Genomic DNA, 25,643 nt, shown 5'->3' with positions numbered 1-25,643 from the left:
AAATACAAATACCAAATTACTAATAAAAATACAATAAAGTTCAACACCCACAAAAACTTGCCAATCTCTGAATGCAGTACAAAGCAGAGCATCAGTTTTCTATAGAACTACTACTATATCCTTTCTAGCATCAATGATTATATTAAAATAGGTTATATTTATAGCAAAAAAAACAAAAACAAAAACAAAAACAAAACCCTGAATGTATTTGACACATTTCTGTCAAGTTGAGAGAGGCATATTGATGAGAAAGAACATTTACTATTGTTGCTGTGGCACAGCTTAAAAATTAAATATATTTTCCATTTGGACAATGATTTGATAATTTTGATATTTAGTTTAGTGGAGTGGGGGGAGATCCAAGAAAGGGTTGGGAAAAATTGATAATATCTAAGTTCTCAGAAACAATATTAAACATTGTAATAAAATGTAAGATACAATTTTTTCAAGATTGTGATTATTCTTGGCTAGGTATATCTCCAAAATCTATCCCTGTCTTTCCATTCCACTGTAATTGCCTTACTTTATTCTTATATCATTTTCATGATACTGGTCTTTCTGCTACAATATACCATTCATTATGGATAGCCTCACATCCTCCAATGCATCATCTACACCCGAAGATCAGAACCTGTATATCACATACAAGGTTTCAGAACTGTCCTCAAGACATTTTCTTTAATTATCGCCTTCCCTATGCATGTTTCAAACTCAACAAACCTCACACAGAAGCTACCAATTGGGGAACAATACAGACAAGCAATTAGAATGCACTCTGACAAGCACTGCAATAGAGGAGTAAGCTTAAAGAATAATGAAAAATAAAGAAAACAAATAACCTCAACTAGAATATGGTGAGGTTTTCAAGGAAGAGTGGAAAGTACGAAAGGGCTATTACTTTATTTTCTCCTCTTTAATTTTATTTATTTATTTATTTTTGGTCTTTGGCTAGAAAAATTTTCTTTTCATCTTCCCAGCAAGTGGCAACATTAGTAACTATTCTTTTTGGTACTCATTGGTTAACAATCTATCCTGGCACATAGGTTACTTTATGTTAAGAGTTTATTTCTCACTTTCTTTGTCCTTTTTGCTTCTGACTCTTTACCTGTCATGCAACAACCACTCAACTCTGGATGCTATTACTTGTAAATAAATAATTCAAGATTCATCTCAAAACTCAACTTCTGTAGGGTTGCCCCTGCCTTACCTGGCATACTTGATTATCCCTTCCTGTATCAAATGATTATCATATACACATTGCTGATCTAGGCACAAAATAATGTGTGTGTCATGTGTGTGGTGTGTGTGGTTTCTGGTCTCTACTTCCCACTCCCGTGAGCTCCCTAGATCAGGGATAAGATCTTCCTTATTAATTTTGTATTTGTTTCTTTCATTCCTGTGGCTTTCTTTTCTAACATAGCACTTATTACTTTTTATGTACTTGGAAAAGATGTGTTGAATAAGGTCTGTATTATGATATGTTAAAAACAACAGAAACAATATATCACCATAAGAAGTACAATTTCAGAATCCTTGATTGTTAAAAATAAAAATGATTAAAAACAAAGAGGTGACTTCTAAAGTTTTTGTTTGTATTTCAAGAAAATTTTAATCCTGAATACATTTCAAATCAAGGCACATAAACAATTTCATAGATCTCTTCTACAAAATATTCAAAGATAATTATCAGCATAAATAATTTAGGAAGTGTTCAAATATCTTTGCTTTTCGGTATTACAAAATTTCACATTAGAAAACACAAAAATATAAAGACTATACAAGGAAACGGACAAAGTCTTCCCAAATCTACTCATTTTAATTTATTCTTGTCACATTGACTCTAAATGTGTTTTCATTACAATTATAATAAGAACTTTGAAGTGTTCATCTTTAAAAAAATGAGTCCAAAGAATACAGAAATTAGATTTTGCTGTCAGTTTACTCAATATGTAACTACTATTTTTGTTAAGAGTGATACATTTCTTTCAGGAAATACTAGATACTTAAAGCAAATAACTCAAAGGTAATTAGAGATAAACTACATATATGCCACAAAGATTTTGAATGCATATAATAAACAAATACATTTCTTTACCTAACTAAAATATCAAAGAGATATTTAGAAATACTTTAGGAAAAAAAGATTTTCTAATATAAGGCATTCTGGCTGAATATTAAAATTATTTGCATTTCCAAAATAGGTACAGATAATTTTATATCATGATGTTCTGAAAATAATTTGTATTTGAACCAATGTGTTATTTCATTTATCAAATGAATATTTCAAATTTTATTGCTGGGCAACAAAACAAAGTGAGAAGTTCAGCATTTACCTGGAATGAATTAGTTTTATCTCAATTGGTAACAGGTATTATAGTCTATGCATTTTTAAAGTAGACTTAGTGTGAAGTGAAATAAAAAGGCCAAATATTCTACAGTTTTCATATGACCTAAATTCAAAACTGAATGCTTAAAAATATTTAACAGTACTACTTTTTCTCCCCAGTTTACAAGTTCTATTTTCCCCTTTTCTGAGTACAGCCTTTAAAGTGAAGATTTCTAAGCCCTGTAATATTTCTTAGTTGTGGAATACATCCTTGGTTTTTCTTTGCCCAGGATCATGTAACACTGACACATTCATAGTACCAATATGAATTACATTAGGTCATTTGCAGAATTTTATTTTTTTAAGCCAGAGAAATGGGATGTGCTCTTAATTTCTTATTTCAAGTGTGAACTTATTTGTTAAAAGTAAAATAATAATGATATGCTATGTATGGGACCTATAACCCCATAGAAGCAAATTGAAGTCCTTTGGAGGGAGAGAAAGATGTAGAGAAAAACAAAAAAAATATGTGTATGTGTATATATGCATAACTATGTATTTACATATCTGTGTATAGAATGCACATATAGTATATACATACAAATATTCACTAACTGGAAGAAAAGACAAATGAGGTTTTTTTGAAGGATACAAGCATTGTGACATGGCAGAATTAATCTGGAGACTTCAAAGACAGCAGTTATGTAAAAAGAAAAGAATATGGAGAAAAAAATGTATAAGTATGTACATGTGATCTTTATGTGAAACAATACAGAAAATAGACCATTATTCAAAGAGACGGAATTATAATGTCTCAGTAAAGGTTTAATATTAGTATTTTAATATCTAAAAATGTCCAGATAAAGACAAACTTGGGAAAAAGGAAAGTTGCCTTTATTCTGTATTTTTCAGTTTTATTCTAAAGCAATGGTGACCTTGGAAACCGAGAGAAAGACAGAACAGTTACCATTATTAAAACAAACACAATAAAAAGAGACTGAGTATGTTTCTTCTGACTTGCTATTTTATCTGTTTTTGGATTAGAGAATAAAATGTATCAATGTCTTTCTGCATTAAAACCAATTAACATTACAACTAACAGAACAAAACAAACTCCTGTGAAGTGTTTGGGAAAGAATGGGGGCACTGGTCATATTTAAAGGCCGTCAAAGGAAATTTCCTAACTTAAAAAGGTTTTGACACAGAGTGTGCATTGGCTTGAACCTGTTTTATTGTTCAGGCCCCTAAATTCCCATCAAAGCTGATGATTAAAGTTCTACCCACTGGCCAGGTCTCTACAATTACCCCTTTGTGATGGAGCTCAACAGTGGGCGCCCTGCTACAGCCAGACATCAAGTCATTAGAGAACTGCAAGGGATGATGAAGAAGGTTATTTGAATTCCCTGTTCAGCCTTCCTCAGGAGTGGCTCTTTAGTTCACAGAGCTGTGGGTACTTGCTTTCAAACGAACAAGCAATATTATAAATGGAGGTTGCATTATCATGATTGCAGACAATTGAAGGCACTTGACAGCCAAGGATTCTAGGTCCTCAGTATGCACTGTGTTGTATTTACCCGATAAAAATATATAGATGGTGCAAACAATAACAGGGGGGAGAAGTAGTGAAAAGGCTGGGAAGGGGGCAGGAAAAACAGTAAGAGAACACAGGATAAGACAAATGTGCACAACATAGAGGGGAGCAAAGCCCTGGGCGTTGTGTTAGCATGGAAAACATTGTTACCCATTTTCTTGCGGTCCCGCTGCATAGTGTTCCAGCTCTGTACCGGGAAGTGGCTGGACCGGGGGAGGAGGTAGTGGAACATTGGCCCAAGTCGATCCATTGTTTTTCTGAGGTTTAGAAGAGTTTTTATTTTTCTTCTTTTTTCCACCTTTCCCACCTGAAAGTAATATAATAATGTATTTATTCAGACATATCAAATATCAGAAGTAACAAAGTACATCAGATGGAAAGACGTATTTATGTTTTCAGCACACCAGAGCTGGTAAGATATAGCTGTTAAAAGCTATAAACAATGAAATGATATAATCAGAAAAACAATGAGATGATATAAACAAAATGACATTGTTTCTTTCCCAAAGTATTAACTGCACAGTTGAATAAACCAAAAACATGGCTGCTGTAGGAAAAGCACATTTATTGGATTATTCACGTCTACTGCCTCCATGTTTTCATTGTCAGATGAAAAAAAATGGGCCATAACAAATTCTTTCAAATGTCAGATTTTAGTGCATATATAATGCTTGTTTGCATAATCTCCCTCAGTGGGAAAATGCAGTGTCTAAGGATACAAGCTAATGTTTTCGATTAGAATTTACACAATTTATTTAATCCAAGAGAATAACAGTTTTCTCTCAAAAGTGACTGATAAAAGTTAATCAACTACAACTGGAGAATAAGTTGTAAATCTTCCACACTAATATGTTTAATGTGATTTTTAACTAATGAACAACACAATTATTTTTGCAGAGTTAGAGGAGCTCCCAGGTGTTTGAAGCATATTATTTCCTAACATTCCAAAAAGGAGGAAGAATGAATGGAAATGTGGTAATTAATTTCAGTACTTTTGTAACACAAATGACTTCATGCACCAAACATGAGCAGAAAGTAACACGGCAAGATATAGGCTATATCTGGAATTATAGAAGCTTAATGAAATATAAAATATAAAATAAAACATCATTTTTATAGCGCCAGCCAAAGTTTTCACTCTTCCAAAATTAAGTATGTAAAGTTTATTTCTAAATGGACCATAGGTGGATGCAAGAAAGAATAGTTCTTGAGCCGAATGACAAAGGATGATTCAGGGGGGCTAAGGGACTTCCGCCGCTCCTGCTACAATCTGTACTGTGCTTCCAAAACTAAACAACAACAACAACAACAACAACAAGAAAAGCTGTATTTACTCCTTGGATTTCTTCTTTCTGGAACTAAAAGTTGTAAGAATCAAATATTTGTATCAGGGTATCTACCAATAGAGATACCGCTAGAAGTCTACTACAGTTCCTTTCTTCCAATTGCTAATCTGTATCAGGCAATTCAGAAAATTATGTAATTTCATAATAACTTATTCGAGTGCCCCAGAGTGATGAAACTATTAGACTGGACATATACACCATTGTCAAGTATAGAGGTATGTCTGTTTCCTAGGTAATGTGTACCAATAAACATATCTGTAAAGAGCATTCCTGCAAAGAAATTTCACTTTTTAAAAAATTTAATCTTTACTGTATTTTTTCCATTACCACTTATTCCCTTCAAACCCCTCTCCCCCAGAAATTGCCACACTGGTGTCCATGTCATGAGTCCTTTTTCACTTTTTGCTCAACTCCTCAAACCCCAAACCTTCCCCTCCCCACTAGCTGTCATCTGCTCTCCATGTCTGAGTCTGTCTCTGTTTTGCTTGTCAGTTCAGTTTGTTCATTAGATTGCTCATGTGAGTGAAATCATAAGGTATTTGTCTTCTTCTGATTGGCTTATTTCAATTAGCATAATGTTCTCCAGGTCCATCCATGATGTCTCAAAGGGTAAATTTTTCTTCTTTTTTATGGCTGAGTAGTATTCCATTGTGTAAATGTTCAATAGTTATTTTATCCACTCATCTACTGATGGACACTTGGGCTGCTTCCATACTTGGCGAGTATAAATAACACTGCAATGAACATAGGGGTGCTTATGTTCTCTCGAATTAGTGTTTTGTGTTCTTTCAGATATATTCCCAGAAGTGGGATCATGGGGCAAATGGCAAATCCATTTTTAATTTTTTGAGGTATCTCAATACTGCTTTCCACAGTGGGTGTGCCAGTCTGCATTCCCACCAAGGCAAATGGTTTTCTCTTTCTCCACATCTTGGCCAGCATTTGTTGTTTGTTGACTTATCTTTGGAAGACTGAGAGGTATTTAGAGCAAGGAGAGCAAGTGTCTTCTGCTTCAAGGATAAGAGCTTGATCACTGGGTTCAAAGACTAGTTTCTCAGTTACTTGATAATTTAATCAACAGATACCACCTCAGTTTCTACGTCTGTAAAGCAGATAAACAGTCTCTACTTCTTCAGGCTATTTTGAGGATTTCAAGAGATGGTGCATGTAAAGGGCTCAGAGTATAGAGAATGCCCAATAAATGTCAATAATTACTCCTTTCTCCCCATTGTTTCTGTCTCAGAGCACACCTGGTTCTACCCCTTCCTACAGCCTTTGTCACAGCCAATTCCTCTCACTCCAAAGAGTGTCCCGGAACTAGCCTGATTCTCAGAGTAAGACTGATAAACTTGTTTGAATCCACGTCTCTAACTTTTCTGTTTAAGATAGATGAGCCTTCGTACTTCGTTTCCTGATAATCCACCCAAATCACAAAAAGGGACTGGAGTTTTCTGTAGTACAGAACTAAATTTCAGTAATTAAAAGAGGAATGGGTTGGGGCATGTATCTTTCATAGCCCCAACCCACTCCTTTCCCTTAGTTGTGCCTCCTGTATTCTTTATATTTGTATATGTACAACGCTTTTATATTTTTCTTAGCACTTTTATAAATGTTACATGCTCACCATCAGAAACGAGTGACACAAATAAGCAAGTTCTATATCTTCATTTTATAAATGAGAAAGCAGAGACGCTTTCTGAGTGTTATGTGGTCCATATTCACACAGTAAAAAAAAAACCAAAAAAACAATTTAAAGTGCAGCAGCTTTTGTGGAAATTACTATTTCTGTAGCTCTGAACCCAACTCTGTTGAAGTTCGTACCCAAGGTCAAGAAAGCCATTATCGACTCTCAGGACAACATACTTAAAAATGTATTGTGGAAACAAAGCTGATTCATTGAGGGAAGTGGTAAGAGCTTTCCATCCAATGTCCATATTTCCCTTCTTGGGGAAAATTTCTGCTCTCTTAGTGTGGACAGCCTTGGTGGGACTATCAATCAACATGCTTTGTCTTCTAACACAACAAGCTAAGACGGGAGGGCTCTTAGCACTAAGGAATTACATCCTCTATAGGAGATCTAAACCTTGAGCTTAGTGAGCCACAGTTTGTTGCTGTTAATTGCAACCAAAGATTTTCAAGCATTTTACAGGGAGAACTGCCTGTATTTCATTTTAGAGAAACATATTATGATGACTTGTAAACATATTTGACCCATCTCCCTTTAATGTAAAAAATAAATATTTGGGTTTACATTTATTTATTCTGAAAAAATTACCTCTATGTAAAGAAAATTATGAAAACAGCTCATTTTCAAATTAAACTTATAGTCTATTTAAAAATATTGCTATATAAAAAGACTTATTGATGCTGTTCTTGTGCTACATATACACATATATAGTATATATAATTATGTTGCAGATGATTTTTGAAAGATTTGAGTTTGCTTTTATATTTTTTAATGGTTGAATAGTTAACAGAAGTGCTTGCAACTTATATATTGAGTAAAATGTAAAATTGCTTCAAAAAGGATGAGAAGTTCACTCAATTCAGAAATTTTCAATTTTCTTTCTTACTGTATTTACTTTAAATTCGTTCATCACCATGCACAAATTAAGAAAATCTTATAACATGATGTGCTTAGATATATGTAGGGCAGTTTGATTCTAAATATGAGCCTTAGGAAACATACTCATGGTTATAAGAATAAAACCAACTCTGTAATGTTAAACTCAATTGAACTGAACTAAAAAAAGGAATAATCAATTCACTTCCACCTCCTAAAGAATGCTTTCTATCACTGATTTAAGTGATTTTGTATTCAAATGTAGATGAAGTAGTTAATATAATGCATAGATATATATAAGTGTCACTCAGGAGATTAATGAATTCAAAAAGAAGTAATCATTATTATGAATCACGTTTTGCTTACAATTACTCAAAACATAACTTCTAAAACTTGGTTGCAATCAACATATACAGAATATTTTATGAAGGATTCATAGATCTTATGTATTCCATGGCTTATAGCATGCAGATATTATTATATGTATATTGTTTGAGACTCTACATATCTTGAATGAAATAAGCCTAAAATAAATCACTTTAATTATTCAGGGCAATTGTGAGACTCATTATAAGTAAATGACAGTATAAATGACATATAAGGTTATTTTAAAAAGTCATCTATTTTATTAAGCTAGTTTAAATTCATAACAGATGTTTAAAATTTTCTGGATTCTATAATGTATCTAATTCTACCAATAGGTAAGAAGAGCAAATAGCCCATTTTAGAGGGAAAAAAGAACATTAACATTTTCAGATTGAAAGGGTTCTGTCTCTTGAGTGAAAGTCATTTAGTAAATGTTACCCTAATTATGTAAAAGAATTAACTCTTTATAGTATATAATACACTGTAATCATTTACTAAGAACCTGTAGTTTAAAAAAACTTTATAAAAAACAAATGTAATATCATTAACATGAAAAATTAAGCAAATGAGGTCATGGAATTAACTAGAATTGTGCAGATAAAGTCATCAGTCATACAATGTACATGTTATGGTTGGAAGTTAGAGTGTGTCTACTACAAACTCCACAGTTTAGAGGTGAGGATCCTGAGTGTGTCTATTACAAACTCCACAGTTTAGAGGTGAGGATCCTTTATGACAGGTATATATTTCTGTTGAGTAAAATGTGTTTTCCCCACATGAGCTACATAATCCCTACATTATAGTTGTTAGTTTGGCTGACATATCTCAAATATATATTAAAATTCATAGCATAAAAAGTTATCAATATAAAAGGCTGTACTTTGGGGAGAAATTAAATGTGAAAAGTAATGTCTAGTATTACCATTCTTGTTTAGTATGGTATCAGCACCTTACTTTAAATAATATCATTCAATAGATAATACATCCTATTACATGGTATTTTGTAAAGATTGTTCAAAAATAAAAAGGCACATTACTGAAATCTTAATATAAGAATTCTCCAAAATCATTTGCATTTTAGTTGGACTCATTTTTTAGTTTCAATACCATATGAATGACTTTCCTGTATGACACTGAAATATGGTTCAAGGCAGATCAAATACATCTGCTCTTTAATGAACAGTATTTATTAAAATGACACTATTTTTTAGTAAATATATCCTCATATACTTAGTACATAAAGGGTGACAGTGACTTTTCTCCCCACATGCAAGCATGATTTCATTAGGATAAATCATTATTGTCATTTGAAAGATAAATGCCTGATAGCGAGTTGTGACTCAGTATTTCTTCATGGTTGTTAGGAACACAGGTCATACGCTGGTGACAAACAAATATTTCTCCTTACTGTGATGAGACCAACCTGAGAGACTGCCACTCCTCTCTGAGCTGTTGTGAGAGCTGGTGGTGCTGAAATCCTGTGACTGGTTGTGTGGCATTCTATTAGACAATCCCTCAGCCAATCGGTAGTCAGGGATGTAAAGTAAGGCTAAGGGTTAAAGGGCAGAGGTCATAGTGGTAGTATGTGATTAGTTCATAGCACAAGCCCATGCAGAACATGCAGTTAGCAACTCAGAAGCAGATGTTGGAGGACAGTGAAGGAATGTTTTGTCTATCCTGCCTAATGGAAGTCAAGATGGATTACTGATCACTCTATTGAAAAAGAGCTAAAAGGATGAGACCGACTGGTGTTGGTGTTAGGCAGTTGCAACGGTGGTGGTGGTGGCGGTGGCGGTGGTGGTGGTGGCAGGAATTGTGCAAGGTACTGAGTACATGCCCATCTATGCTTTTAGTTTAAACAGTGAACCTGGTAATGAATCACTCAGCTGAACAACAAGGACTAATTTCTATCTCATGCATAAATGATATGAAAATAAATCCTCAGGAAATAAGAACCTGACTCACCATTGTTACCTTTGTTCTGATCAGGTAGAGAATAACCAAATCCCATCAGATCTGTTTTTTGCTGAATTGAGCTTTTCCATTGTGTGTCAGGCAGATCAACAGCCAATTCATGTATGCTGTTGGAATGCAAGATCTGTGTCGTGGCATATGGGGTAGCCTGTGTTATTTGGCTGGAACTGTTGTAAGTGGTTTTGGTCGTGAAGTCAATGCTGCTATAAATGGCTCCATCTGAGAGCATCGTTGCTGTTTTATCCCCTTGGCCTGGAACCGGTGGCAGCACATCTGCAGTGAGCATAGGAAAATGAAACAATTTAATGATGCACAGGAAGCCCAAAACTATCAGGATTGAAGATGAAAAATATATGTGTCATCCTGCACGTTTGCATTTCCTCTGAGATGGGTTTCATGAGCCAATGAAGGGGAGATGATGTACAACCTTCGCCAAGCTATCAGCCCGGGTGACAGGCAGGCCTGCCACTCGTCCTTCACGTCTCACTGCTTGCCACGCCTCTTCCCCCACTTCCCCTATTTTCTTCAACGCTGAATGAGGAATTTGGGATATTCCACTACTGAAATGACACTTTCTGCTGTTCATTCTGTTTTAGAACTAATACATTTGTTTTCTCCTTTTAGGAGCAATGTAAGTGTGAATACAAATTATGAATGAAAATATCTTTTTCCACTTTATCCCAAAGATGTAAAATACAACTGCTGAATAGATGCAAAAAATTCCAAAATTATGCTATTGAACTATGAGGTACATTTTCTAAAGTTTCAACTTGCTGTTTATCTGCTTTCATTTCACAGCTCCAGGAGTGGAGTGTGACTTAGGGTAGCACAATTTTTTCTGGGGTAACAAAGAAAAATTTTCATGAATAAGTCATTTTTTAAATACAGTAAGATTTAATTATATAAAAGGCAATTTGAGTGATCATAGTTTAATTTATGCGACCAACTCTGAGAAATGAGAGTTGTAGTTTTAAGTTGTAATACAGCAAGGATAAAATTAAACTTCAGGAACAACACTGAATATCAACCAGTCCACGTATCATATATTATTTTGGTGTGCTGAATCATCTCTATATGATGCTTTATAATTCAGAACTGCCACCTCTCTCCTGAGCTCTTATTTTCCCTTTTCAGAAGAAATATACTGAAATCTAAAAAAACCCCAAAAACCTGAAACACTAAATAACACTATTTTAATCATGTAGAGTTATAAGAGAATATAATTTCACTATGTTTCTTAATGACCTATATTCTAAAAGCCACATTTTATAGAATTTGAGGTCATAAACCAATTTGATTTCTTCATTACAGAATATTTTCAACTAGTATAATACCGTAATATTAAGTAATAAATAAAACTATGTTTATACCAAACCAGTTTATTATTACAAGGAGGAAGTTTAAGTTAAAACTTAGTCAAAACATTGTAATACTTTTAGATGAATAATAGCCAGTAGTACTTGAAATTACAATTCTTACAAAAATATTTATTTTGTTTTTGTATTTTACAAAAGTTAAAATTTGTCTTCTTTACAACAGGAACAAGGCATTTATAATGTATTTTGTACACTGTATAATTTAGGTCTTTCTGAAGGTTTTGAAGTCTGGAATTTCAACTTGTTTTACCATTAAGTAGATACAAACTTTATTGAAGTAAATATTTTAAATGTGTATCAGTGAGATTGTTAAACATATTAAAATTTATAATATTTCACCAAGTTGTATAAAGAAATACAACCATTTTTTTAAAATTTCAGAATTTCACAACTACATTCTTGCTTTTCTTGCTTTTAGCTATAAACCAATTTGAAAATTTGATGATAAAACAACATTTAATTCCCAAATTTCACTATCATTTTTATTCTAAAGACTTTTAATATTTAATAATATGTAAAATTGTGGAAATACATTTTTCACTCTGGGGAAGTGCTTCCACAATGTCTTTCACTGATGAATGTTAACCAACATGGGAACCAACTTTCCAACAGCTTGATCTTGAGGTTCTCCAAAGCTTTTAAATTTAAAACGTGAGCCTCTTCAACAACAAGGGTTTGAAGTGGTTGTGTGGTCAAATGTTTAACAATGGGGAAAAAAATCACCCAAGAATCTAATGTTATGTAATGATATGCTGCAACAACTAAAGCTATGGCTCTAAAATAAAATCTCTCTTTCTTTGCTGAAGAAATTTAGTCAGCCTTCAAGTCTAAGTGCTTCTCTATTGATTTTTTGGCTGCATATTTACTTCAAATATTATTTGATTATTCTTCAATTTTCAAAAAATAAAATGAATTATATTCCAATGTTGAAATATTGGAAGCTTATGCATAAATCTCTGAGTGTGTGAGAGCATCCTGTACCATCAGATGCCTGGACTAAACAGGTTCTGCCATCTTTGGCAGGACTTGCCATTTTCTGCTTCACACAGTCCGCACCTACCCATCTTTAGTGCTGGAGATTGGCTGAGAGGCACTTGTCAACCATTTGAGTTTGAAACCTAAGAATGAACAGATACCCTTCCATCCAGTTGAAATGACTCATGAATCATTCTGCAGATTTTTAGTATCTTGGTTAAACATACATTTATTTATTTTTGGCTTAGTATAATTTCTTATATAAATGCGTGTCTCCTTTATTGTCCATAAGTTACTTGAGGACAGAAACATAAAAGATTTATGTCTGTATTCCCCTGTTTCCTCACCTAGTATTTTGCAGAAAGTAAGCACTCACTGAACGGTTAAACAAATTGTTTATAGTTTGTATTGCCAAAATGCAAAATTTTGCAACAATTAGAAGACTTTATCATTCCAAAAACCATTTATGTTACATTTAAACATGTATTGGTGTTTTGTTATAAAAGGTAAAATGTCAGTATGCATGATTATTCTTCTTGGTAAATATGGTTATCCTAGAAACGTATGTACGAACTCTGCCTTTAGAACTGCAGAGCAGTGTAGGTAAAAGGACCTTGCTTTTAGAATCTGGAAGGCCTGCATTCCACACCCAGATCTCAAATTAATCATCTTGAAAACCTTAGTTCCTTGACCTTTAAAATTGAAACATGATTATCTATGTCAAATACTTACTGTGCAAAGGAAATAAAAAAATACAAAAATTCCTAACACTATTTCTGGTACATAATACATGTTTTAAATGCCTATCACATTGAAAATAGATATGGTAAACCCTGAAAACAACTTTCTCTTGGTCTTAATGTTCATCTGTGAAATATGTCATGTCATGAAAATGAGGTAGAAATAGAAGAAAAACTGTGAAAATCCACAAATGAATCCTTTGGCTAAATTAGACTGAGAAATTTTAGATGTTAGTGTAGTTTGCTAGAAATTGAAAAAGAATTATTTTCCTCCCTTGTTAGGTATTTATTCCTTGACATAAAAATGCAATGGTTTGTTATTCCAATACAAACACAAAGAGTAAAAGAGTCAGCTATTCCTTGACTAATCAAAAGCTTTGAGAATATAATTTTTTTTTTTTGACACAAACCGAGAAAGAGTGTCCTGGTTTTTTGGTGAGGAGATACTCAAGATACAGACCCCACCCACGGCAGAGTAGTAACCTGCAGGGCTCAAAGTTTGGTCACCTAGGTAAGGCAGCCGCTTTCAGAGGCTCTGGGCATAGGAGAATACTAAACGAGGTATACTTAAGCTGCGACGTTTTACAACTTACTTTCTATTCTTTCATTTAATCCAATGATGTATACTGACCACTGACTGTATGTCAAGATTTGTGCTAAAGCCATATATGAGGTATATAGTCATCCATTTAATCCTCATTACACACCTAAGAGGTAGGGACGGTTATTTTTCTGCATTTTATTTGGAGAATGGGATGGAGTTTACCTTCTTACAGTTGGTATTGACAGAAAGCATATTTATACGATACTTAGTGACTCTACTATTTACAAAACTTTTCAAATTATATTCAAACAGTATTGGTATTCCATCCTTAAAGAGAAAAGGTCAGCATCCATGATTATTCTTCTAATGTCTTCACATACTCATACATGTGAAATCGGTCAATGAGGCTTATAATACACTCGGAATAGCCTTGGGTCTGCTGCAGTAATTCTACCTAGAAGTACAGAAATCCTCTAGTGGATTAATTCAAACTTTCTTGGCTTATAGCACTGCTCTCCTAATTAATCACCCCAATTTTTCACAGTAACTCCATTCTCCACCAGAAACAGGCTGCACGAGTTAAGGTAGTATTCTGATCCTACCATTCTCCTCTTAAAAATCTATGAATAGCTTCTGATCACCCTTTGCAGAAATTTTAAAGTCTTTGTGTGGCTTAGAAGACATTCTGTTATCTGTCTCTCTGCTATTTTGCCCCTCGGATATCTAGCACTTTATATTCATGTCATTAGGAAATTTATCCATTTTTCGAATAGGTCATATTTCTCTTATCACACTTTTGAATAATTCCTAACTCTCCAGACAACCCATTTAAGTAACACTCAATTCACAGAACTATCTTACTTCCACTGGGCAGTTCTTTTACATGGGGTGTTGACAAGACAGCTCCAGTCCATTTACTGTTTGCATAATCTTCTGCCAGTGGAAAACTCATATACATGGACCAAACTAAACACGTGGACCAGAGACTTCTCTAGTCACATCTTTATCTAAATCCATCATTCTCCTATTGACTGGATGGAAAGATGGAGGAGGGAAAGTGGTCATTACTTACAGTAGGTCCAATTCTGTCTCCTTAAAAAGGAGACACCTGGACTCTGAATGAAGAGGACCCTGGCATGAAATTTTGGACACTTCAGCATATCAACTACTTATCACCTTCCTGCCTTTTATTTGGGGTGCCAGTTAACATTGCAGAACTATGGAAAAGTTCCTTCCCAACATGATAAATTTAAGTGTAGACTCATCATATGATTATATGAGGATAAAGACCATCTCTCTTTATGGGGATATTATATTTTTTACTGTCAATCTGGTGCACAGGAAATGTTCAATAAATATATGTTGAATGAGTTAGAGAAGTGAAATGTCTAGACCAAAATCTTAAGCCCTATTTAGTAGAACAATTCCTGATTTTAATAATCTTGTATTAATAGTCTTAAAAATAAAATGTGTTATGAATATTTATCTTCTTGGTTAGTAATGACTTCCTTAAAAGCTTAGTTTTACTCAGGGTAGTATGTGACAATGGTTTTATAATAAAAAATTCAGCAAAAGTACTCTGCTGTTAGTACATGTTGTTCCCTAATTATAAAAATTATTTTTTAGTATATCTTTTAAAAAAAATCTAACAAGGCCAAGAAAGCAAATAACAAATAACAAAATTTTGAAAATCACAACTTACCTCCACGCCCAAAATTCCCAATCTCATTTGGGCCACTATTACTGTTGTTTACTGGCAAGCTTGTAGCTGGCCAGGAATCAGCAAGCCATGGATAATTGGGATCCCCAGCATTCAGAAGACCCGGACGGCTAAAACAGAAATTAAAAGGAAATCAACCCATGGAGTTCAGTGAGAGACTTTGACACCTGTCTCATGCACTATAATGAATTTAAGAATTTAAGATTTTAATTCGCTTCAAATTAAAATGTGTAGGGTCTCTAGAATTAAGGAACTCTAGCAGTTCATTAGGTTATCTAGAGATTAACTTTGTCAGTGGAAGCAGAATAGTTCTGCCTGGGATTTTGCTGGCATCCAAATCAATTCAGTCATCTTCTCTGAATTTGGTAGGAATGGGTATCATAGCAGGATTTTGAAACAAGGTTTGATGATAAATTGGTACCTCAAGGGAACAATCGCTGAGAGTGGCTGCTCAGTATTAGCCATTTCCAGGATTTTGGGCTATTGCATTCTTGATTCCTGCAACTCCCTTATTTATCTGTCCCCTGGAGGCCGTAACCCCTGTTATGAGCCCTCTTACTTGATTTAGGGCAAAGAACTTGAGGGAAATTAATGAACAGTATTTATACTATCCCATTAAATAGCACATTACCAGGTTCTCTAAATTGCAAAATATTAGGGGTACATTTCAGTTTTTTCTAAGGTTATAAATGATCCATTGTGATCTCATCCAGCATGTGCACAGAGTCTTGAAAACTCTCTTCACATCATAGTTAATAAAGAATTTACATCTTTGTCCTGGCTGGTGTGGCTCAGTGGATTGGGCGCTGGTCTGTGAACCAAAGGGTCGCTGGTTCAATTCCCAGGTCCCCAGTAGGGAGCGTGTGAGAGGCAACCACACATTGATGTTTCTCTCCCTCTTTCTCCCTTCCTCTGTCTAAAAATAAATAAATGAAATCTTAAAAAAAATTTTACATCTTTAATATTAAAAATGGGGATTCTAATTCCTTTATATATTATTAAATTATTTACAAGGAAATAGGAATATCTATAATCATTGTAATTTTTTTTTGCATAGAAAATTTCCGCTACAATCTCTAAGAGAAACATGAGTTTCTATGGAAACTGCCATAAGAAAATTCAACTACTTTCTTGCCACACCTACTAGTTCTGATTAGACCTAATCTATTTTTGCTAAAATATTGATTAAATGGGAGATTGGAAGTTATTACCAGAGCCTAATTACAATCTCCATATTGGCAAAGGGGAAATAGATAAGGATATATGGGTATGCTATCAGCTTTTATCAATTTCAATTGAGTATCCAAAATTGTGGAATCCAGTCCTATCAATCTACAGCCTATTCATCATCCATGAATCATTTACTCTGTGATCGATTAAGTGTAATTGTTCACTCACAGCAATTTAGTGTGAGCCAATAAGGAGTCTTAAACAACAGCAACTTCATTTGCTAATGTCTAATTAATGCAATAAACATCGGCCAACAAATGAACATGTTCCTTGTGATATTTACTACTAATTTCTTCAAGGGCATGTGGGAGATATGAAACATCTGGACTTGATTCTTCTAAAGTGCACAAGAGATAGATCATTAAACCGGTGGTAAGCCATTTAATTCCTCCTAGAATTCTCAGACTTATAAATGTCCATTTATTACAATAAAGCCTCTTACTGCAGAGTTTCCCAGTCCTGACTACAAATAGTAATAATAATAAAAAATCTCCTTAGCATACCTTCCATTGCTCATTAGTCCTCCATCTCCTCTCTGAAATGTAACTGTAAAAAAAAAAAGACATACACACACAAGTAGTCAATATTAATTACGATTAATAACAGCTACATATTGGCCCTTAGTTTTAGAGCTGAGGCCTCTGGGAATTTTAACAAAATATAATTAACATAATTATACAGGGAGTAAAAAAAGAATGATTTGGTTCACAGCAAAGCCATCACTTGCTCCAAATTTAATAAGACATTTTAAAATTCTTCAAGCCAAATGTATGGCTAAGTCCAAGGGGCAATTTGTTTTGAATGTCAAAGGTCACCAATGTTACAACTGATGTACATAGTGGTATTGGAAAATTGGCAAGTAATAATAGGGAATTATGAAATCATAACTTTTAATCTTAATATGAGGGTTTCCTAATTAGAAGAAAAACACAAAATGCAAATAACAGAAATTGAAACAAGATAGTCAAACAGGTAATATCATCCTTCCAAAGGTACAAGTGAAACAGGTGCTGCCTGATGACATATTCCTCTGCATCACAGATCCTTTTAGGGGCACTGAGAAGCACTGTGAGTAGAAGAGCTAGAATTACAATAGACATGGGCTGTATTTAATAGACAATGATGTGCTTAGTGCTTTTTTGCATCATCCAACCCTCACAACAATAAAATTTTCAAATAATTGATACTGAATATATTCCAATTGTATGTAATAATTACAAAACTCAAGTTTTTTACAAAACTGTAGAACTTATTAGCAACCCCAACAAGCATCCAGTAGAGCCACTGCTGGGGAAGCCGTTCCTTCCGGTCACCAGTTTCTAGTCCACAAAATCAACAGCACAAAAGTGGGTTTCAAGGATTAGCCAAAGAATGTAAGCATCACTTGTCCAAAATCTTTGCAGCCAAATATATTTGAAACTCAAAATATATCAGATATGAGAAAGGTATAATAGTGCACTCTAGAGAGGTTGTAGGCAGCAAATTATAGTCAACATTATCTAGTATTTTTGCAGGGAAATGTGAATATTCATGATTAGTGAGATACGGCTCACAAACAACCTCACATTACTTTGGATCAAATGACTTCACTGGAAAATCATTAAAAAAACTTGCTGTTTAGAAATTTACAGACAGCAAAACTGCAATTATGACCAAAATTAGTATGGATCAGCTAAATCAATGATTGGGGATAAAGGAGAAAATACAATTTCAGATATGAGAACCCAAAATATCTTATTTTTGGAAGGCATTGATTTTTTTTACTATGTCTTTTTCTTTTTTTGCCTAGTGAGGAAATATAAAAATAAGTAAAAAATTATGAATTGATTCTTAATTTAACCGAGGGCCCATTGTTAAAGTATACACATAGTAAGTGCTTTTAATTTGAAAAATCTCTCTATAATTCATCTGTTACTTAAGTTTCCTTTATCAAATATGATCACTCTAGCCCTAGCTGATGTGGCTCAGTGGATTGAGTGCTGGTCTGTGAACCAAAGGGTCGCTGGTTTGATTCTGAGCGTAGAGCATATGCCTCAGTTGCAGGCCAGGTCCCTAGTATAGTTGAGATGTAACCACACATTGATGTTTAGCTCCCTCTCTTTCTCCCTCCCTTCCCTTCTTTAAAAATAAATAAATAAATAAATAAAATCATTTAAAAAATACGATCACTCTATAACTTCTGTAAATTTCCAAAAGCAGTTCCCCAGGGCTTTCACTAAGGTCACCTAATGGCATGTCTTTCATGACATCATAAGGTGATAAGATTATATGTCCAAGGGTCCATCAGAACCTTCATTAGACACTACTTCATAAGGCAGTTTCAGGAATGTCTACTGGCACCTGAATTATACTGACTGACTTATTAATTTTTGATGTAACATCTCAAATACATTATAAAACAATTTTGGCATAACTTTTGCATCTGCCCTGGATGAGCTATGGATATAGCTCCTTGGAAAAAATCAAGGAATGGTGATCACTACTCTGCTTTCTGATGGCTCACTGAAGTGCTGGGAATCGGGAAGCAGCAGCGTGTCCACCTCACAATGAGTCCCTTTAAGAAATGCATTTAAAATAAAATAATTAATCTAAAACAATTAATGAAAAAAATAAGTATGGGAGGTATTAAATAAAGGCCTGATTAGGGAAATAAAACACAACAAAATGTGAAAACAGTACAACTAATTAGCTTTCTATCTGATGTGACTTTTTAGTTGTATGGTTTTTTAATGGACTATCAAGTGACTGTTTTACTCTGTTAAAAGAGTTAAGATAATGTTGTGAATATGTAAATAAGCAGGCACCGATGGGCTACACCTTAAAATGTGCTGTTAGGAGATATGTAGGGAGAAGCTAAGTATTTCTCTGTAATTTAGGTGCTCTTTTCTCCACCCCAAATCTGTTACTGCCAGAGCAATAAGCACCTTAAAGACAATTGAAGAGGCACGGAAATTGAGTTACACTTGACTTGTACATACTAAATAGTGGTTAATTCTTCATAACATGCATCTCTGCATACCAACTATACAAAGGCAAAAATACACAGAATGTTGTGTAAATGCATGACTAACTCAAAATGGCCTATAGACATGAGAATCCTTCATTTTGTATATTTCTATCAGAACACAAAAAAGACCCGTATCTCAATAAAATTGCTTAGTTGTCTTTTTAAAGCAAGGGAATAAAGAGCACATCTTTTAAAGATTCCTTTTTACCCCATGCTTCAACACTTTTAGGTTTGTTCTATTTTGGTTTGTAGGCCAGTGCTCAGTCCACTGAGCCATATGAGAACTTTGAGGAAATTCATGTGCAGAAGTTTTTAACTAAAATTCAGTAAATAACTCTGATGTTTCTAAAAAGTTCTACAGACACAACAATCTTAATTTTTCTTAGAAATGCATTAAATATTTTGAATTTATTGCAATATTTATAAAGTATATAAAGTAAAAAAGATTTTGTAAGTTTATATCACACACAAAGTACCTGCACTATTATCTGACAGGATTAATCCTAATCTCATGCCCGCTAGAAGTGAAGGGGAAGGAAAACATAACTCTGTAGTAAATTGACATTTTGAGGTAAGGATGTTTTCAGAATGCCTATCTCTAGTAGGCCACATTTTCCTACTCCAAATGGAAACTTTAATGTTGCCAGCCAAGCTTCATCCCCTTTCCTGATAAGCTATTTCTCAAATATGAATGTATATTAATCCTCACATATGAATGTATATTAATCCTCTTTTAATAAGCATTAACTCAGCCCAGATAATCAGACTATAAAAATTCCATCAAATCTTTCAGCTGTCCTTGGATAGTTTTGTCAAATAATTTATATTTCAGCAACAGTTTTAAAAGCTGTGCTTGAATTATTTAACATTTCATAATTTGCTCATTCATTAAATTCTTGATATTTATTGAATTTTATAAAATTTGTTATCTTCAAAGGTAATAGCTATAAAATAAAAACACCCTTTTAAAAGTCAAAATGTATTTACTTTCATTAAAAATTTGATGCTTTGAAATTGTGAATTCAAAAGTGAACAACAAAACTTAAAGAGGTAGCCATGTGGATTATAATATGGATACATAAAATACATAACTATGTATAACATGTTTTTATATATTATATATAACTACATAGAATCTCCATGAACGCTTCAATACATGTCCTTTGTTTTAATTTATGGTGTTCATTTTTCTATTTACAAACACTGTTATACATATGATCAAACATTTATTCTTGATTCAAAAATTACTTATTTTCTGTATTTTATGCCAAAAATCTCTTTACAATTTTACTTCACCCTACACCAATTTAGGTGGTAAATTATTCTAGGAGGCAGAAATGTCACATGCATTGACAAGTAAACTGTTAGTGCTCAATGAAGATGAAGGTAAATAGCGCTGCATGTTGTTCCAGAAAAATATAAAATAATTTCAAATAGACTATGATATCTGAAGATACTTTTTAAATCCACCTGCCCTTTTTCTGTGCCACATGCAAACTTGTGGTGCATGTTTGTTTCTAAAGATTTTAAATAATGGATAAAGAAGAAAAAAATGAATAGAATGTAAGTGTGTCATGTTGCTCTCGGGAAATCTTTAATTTCTTACATAAAAAAGTAAAACATGTTCAGCCAAATTCTCCTCACAGGACTTTTAAATGTATGTTTGCTTTTGATTCTTTATAGTTGTTTTTACAATCTAAAGTGTTAATCCACTAGTGTTCTATGACAAGTATGTTAAATTCCTGACATATAAGAAAAATATCAATACTGAGTGACAAGCTTTTTCCTTTTCCTTCTAAGCATTCAAATATAATTTTTCACATAATAGTCAAAGACAAGCCACAAAGTCAGTGAGTAAGTTTTTGCCTACAGAAGGCAAGTGGGAGGCATTCTGCGAGGGTTAGAATTTCCAAAATGAAAGGTAATTTTGTATCTCCCTACCATTTGAAATCTTCTCTGTTCTACCTCTCTGGTTAAGGAGAGACTTGGAATGGAATAGGAAAAGGGCGGTCGTGAAATCAAATTTTACCTGCCTTTACAATTCTACTTAGGATCAGTCTAACTTTTTAAAGTATATATTTCTTAATATGTATAATGAATCAGATATTTAAATATTGTATAATTCAACATTGTATTTGGGACTTGAAATAAATGAAGTATTTCATATTATAAATTAAATAATTATCCCAAAGTAAATTTTTTTAGTGGGAAAAATTATTTTGTTATGGTGAATCAACAATAAAGTTTTGAGACTGTATACTCATTACAATGTAGTGAAAAAGCAGAAATGTTAGGTTTTTCACCTTGCAAGTAAAATCATATTTTCTTACTTGTGAAATTTATGGTTCCCAGAAAATTTTTATGAAAACCAAAATATAACCAGAACCAGTACAAAAAGAGTTTATTTAATATAATTTTTATAACTTGCTTCAGAAAAAAATAACCCTCTATGAAATCTCTGTGCTCTGAAAATAGGCCATTAGCTTATGCATGAAATATCAGAAATTTAAAACTATGATAAATACATACTCCATTATTCATTCCTATTTAAAATCCCATATTCTCCACATTGTATACGAACAAGAATAGGAACATTTTAAGAGATGGAGGATAGGATATTTCTAGGAGGAAATGTGTAGAAAATATCACCAAGCCAGATATGCCATGCTAGGCACCTGTGGCTTCAATTTTCATTTTCTTCTCACCTACAAGAAAGGAACAGCAGTTGCTGGAAGGCAAATTACTAGTTGAAGGTGAACCTAGTCTGAGAGTCAGCCATCTATCAATTAAGTGTAAAGGTTTTGAAAGGCTGCTCTCTGGCTTGGCCTTATTCCAAAATATTTGAAGGGCATACACCTTCTGAGTTAGCAGTTCTTCTACAAGCAGATGGATATCAATCACTATGAGAGATGATAATAGAAAAATGTAGTTTTCTTGTCAAGTTCAAAGACCAACAGCAATTTTCTAATTAAAAACATAGGTTTTGCACAAAAAAAGAAAGAACCTGCAAAACTATTGTTACAAAAAGAAGAAGGGAGAAATGTTTGACATCACTTTGCTGAAAGTACAAACCTACTAATTATTAGAGCTCTGTTTTTTATGAGGTGTGAGTTCATGAAGAAGTATGGAGAGTAATACTGCATCATTGCAAATGTGGAGATCTTGGAACTCTGCACTGAAGTTACTCATATAATCAATATTTTATTATTTTTCCTGAAGTCAGACAAAAGGGTAAACACAAAATAGTCCTTGAACTACATCTCTTCTTCTTTATGTTGTATAAGATTTATATGAATGTGTCACAGAGATAAAAATGTAACATGGTGAGTGATTAAACAGGTTGGTTTTAATACTGTCTCGAAATGAGGGCACAGGACTGCACTGCAAATCAAGAAAGTACATTAAAGTATCATCAAGGTTCAAGAGCCTAATGCTCAGGAGTTACTACCCTACATCCCTTTCTGGGAAGAATCCTTCACTGGTGTGGTGATACAGCACTTGGATGACAAAGCATAGGGAAGAATGCATCACAACCAAAAAAAATGAGAAAGACAGGCAGCAGATCACAAAGCATGGAAGCCTCTTCCCAATGGATACACTATATAGTACTTTCTCTAGTCCTGAGAATGTATTCTATATGGTAATTAAAAAAATTTATTTTCATAAGCTATGGACATGAACCACAATGTCATGATCAAATGATCATATTTAAATGCTGTCAAATAACAAACAAGACAACCAAGTGGGTGCTAATTTTTTCCATTTTGCACTATTTACACATTCTCAGAAGATTAGAAGCCTATAAGCTACAGCAGCTTATAAAGTTAATAAGCAATGAATCCTCTGTCAAAATCAGTTATTAAGATGTTTATGCTTCTTACCAATGTTATAGAAGATTGAATAAAGTATCTTAAAAATTCTAAAGTGTTTGTAGGAGTATGTTAAATTAAAACTGTTTATAAACTCTAGAAAGTGTAAAATGTTGTGAAGCATTTTTTTTATTGTTAGATAAAATACTTAAAATGAATTGCAGTTAAAATTGTTATTGAACAAACTTCAGTATTTAGTTCATTCTTTCCATCACTGATTCTCTCCATCTCTCTCTGCCTCGGAAATATTTGAAAGGCCATAACTTTTGACATCCTTGAAATTTTGTTTTGGATTCTAAGGCAAAACATCTTTTGCAAACAAGTAGAACATCAAGGTCCCTTTTTCCTTCTTCTGCTTCTTTTCCTTCTAAAATGCTGATTGGTCATATTGAAATAGACATCTGTTTAAGTGACTAATAAATCCTTAATTCATGCATCATCAATCTAATTAATTCTGCTGAGAAATTTTGCTTGTTTTTATTCTCCATCTGCAACATTTTCTATTGTGACTTGTATCTTAAAATACTTAATGTTATATTTCGAATTTTTCCTTAGCACTAGTAATGTTCTTGCCAAATACACTTCTCAAGCAATGGCTTCATAGCATGCAGTCTGTGTGTCTGTGTTTCTGTGTTTTGAAGAACTAGTTGAGAATAATGGTTAAGCATTTATCAGTGTACACTCTTGTTATGCTTCATTGAAGAGTCAAGCAAAAAGATGGCCTTTTTGATCATAATGTGAGGTGGTGAAGAGCAATGCATTAAAGCATGTCATTTATAATTGCATTTTACAGAACAGATGTTTAAAACAAGTCAAAAAGATTCATCCACTCACTCTCCTGTTATTCCATTCCATTCCTTCTCTTTCATTTCAAAATATTCTTAAAGATAAGAAGTTTTCTTAGCTGTAAATAGTCTCTTACCAGCATAATTACTGAGTCCCTTTCTTTTCTTTCTTCGCCAATACAACCAGATGCTAAAACCCATCAAAATTACCCAGCAGGCACCACCAATACCAGCTATAAAGGCTGGTTGCTTCACAACATCAGTGATTTGCTCAGTTATGCTGTGGTTGTTTTCTGTTATGACAACTTCATTACGTCCGCCTATGGGAGAAACAATGAGTTTTAGTAAACGTTAATGCATACAGAAATACACATGGTGCTCCAAAGGCAGAAAAAATCAGAAAATTTTTTTGAAAGAAAGCAATGAAAACATTGGTTGTGTCCTGAATCTGTTGCAATTATTGATAAGCACATTTTTTAAAACTTTTTTAAAATCTATGTTTTTATTGTTCAAATACAGTTGTCTCCATTTTCCTGCCATCACCTTCCCCTGCCCCACCCATCCCCACCTCCTACCCTCAGTCCTTTGTAAGTTAGAGAAAAAGAATGAGATTATAAATTTGGAATGTGATTAAGAACATTGCTCCCTTATGTTTTGGTTTACTCTTATGACCAGATGCAGAACTGCTTCTTGATCTACTAACTAATAAATGAGGCTAAAACAATTGCTAGGGGCTTAAATAACAACTTTTCTTTAGTTACGTAAAACATGTTTTAATATAGTCTCATTAAATTTTTTTTTAAAAATTGCAATGCAACATTCAGCACAGGGTATTTGCAAATTGTCTCTCCTCTATAGCACTGCCCAAAGTCAAACTTTCATGACTCAAAAATATGTAACTTAATACTGTCTTTATTACTGTACCAAGGAACTTATTTTGATTAAAACATTTAATTTTGGGGAATATATTAAAACTACTGTATAAAACAATGACAATTATGTAAATATCTTTTCATAATGATTAGTATCTGTAATTAAAATGTCATAAAAAGATAAAACTTGCATATTACCTTAAAGTATTTAAAATTAATTTGAAAATCAACTTAAAAGTGGAATTCAAAAGACAAATTTAGATTTAATTCTAAGGTCTACATAATTAAAACATACATTTAAACCTAGGCTAAAATTACTCTAGACATAGTCACATTTTTGATAATTTAGACCTGATGGA

At 33.4% G+C, this 25,643-nt stretch overlaps 1 protein-coding gene across 1 annotated transcript in view; it reads right to left on the bottom strand.

Moving 5' to 3' along the window:
• ROBO2 (roundabout guidance receptor 2) overlaps positions 1-25,643 on the bottom strand; it is a 581,303-nt gene that overhangs the window by 31,347 nt on the left and 524,313 nt on the right. The window contains exons 18-23 of the mRNA XM_054585229.1: positions 24,550-24,732; positions 17,255-17,297; positions 15,504-15,631; positions 10,158-10,439; positions 9,616-9,741; positions 4,068-4,224 (exon numbers count right to left, since the gene is read on the bottom strand). Of these exons, the coding sequence (XP_054441204.1) occupies positions 4,068-4,224; positions 9,616-9,741; positions 10,158-10,439; positions 15,504-15,631; positions 17,255-17,297; positions 24,550-24,732 (919 nt within the window). The remainder of the gene's footprint in view (positions 1-4,067; positions 4,225-9,615; positions 9,742-10,157; positions 10,440-15,503; positions 15,632-17,254; positions 17,298-24,549; positions 24,733-25,643) is intronic.

This window comes from Pteronotus mesoamericanus, unplaced genomic scaffold, assembly GCF_021234165.1.
Source record: "Pteronotus mesoamericanus isolate MK-2021 breed Mesoamerican mustached bat unplaced genomic scaffold, CSHL_Meso_final contig_82, whole genome shotgun sequence".
In the NCBI taxonomy this organism is placed as follows: domain Eukaryota; kingdom Metazoa; phylum Chordata; class Mammalia; order Chiroptera; family Mormoopidae; genus Pteronotus; species Pteronotus mesoamericanus.
The sequence above is the reverse complement of the archived record's forward strand: the minus strand, read 5'-3'. Positions and strand labels throughout refer to the sequence as shown.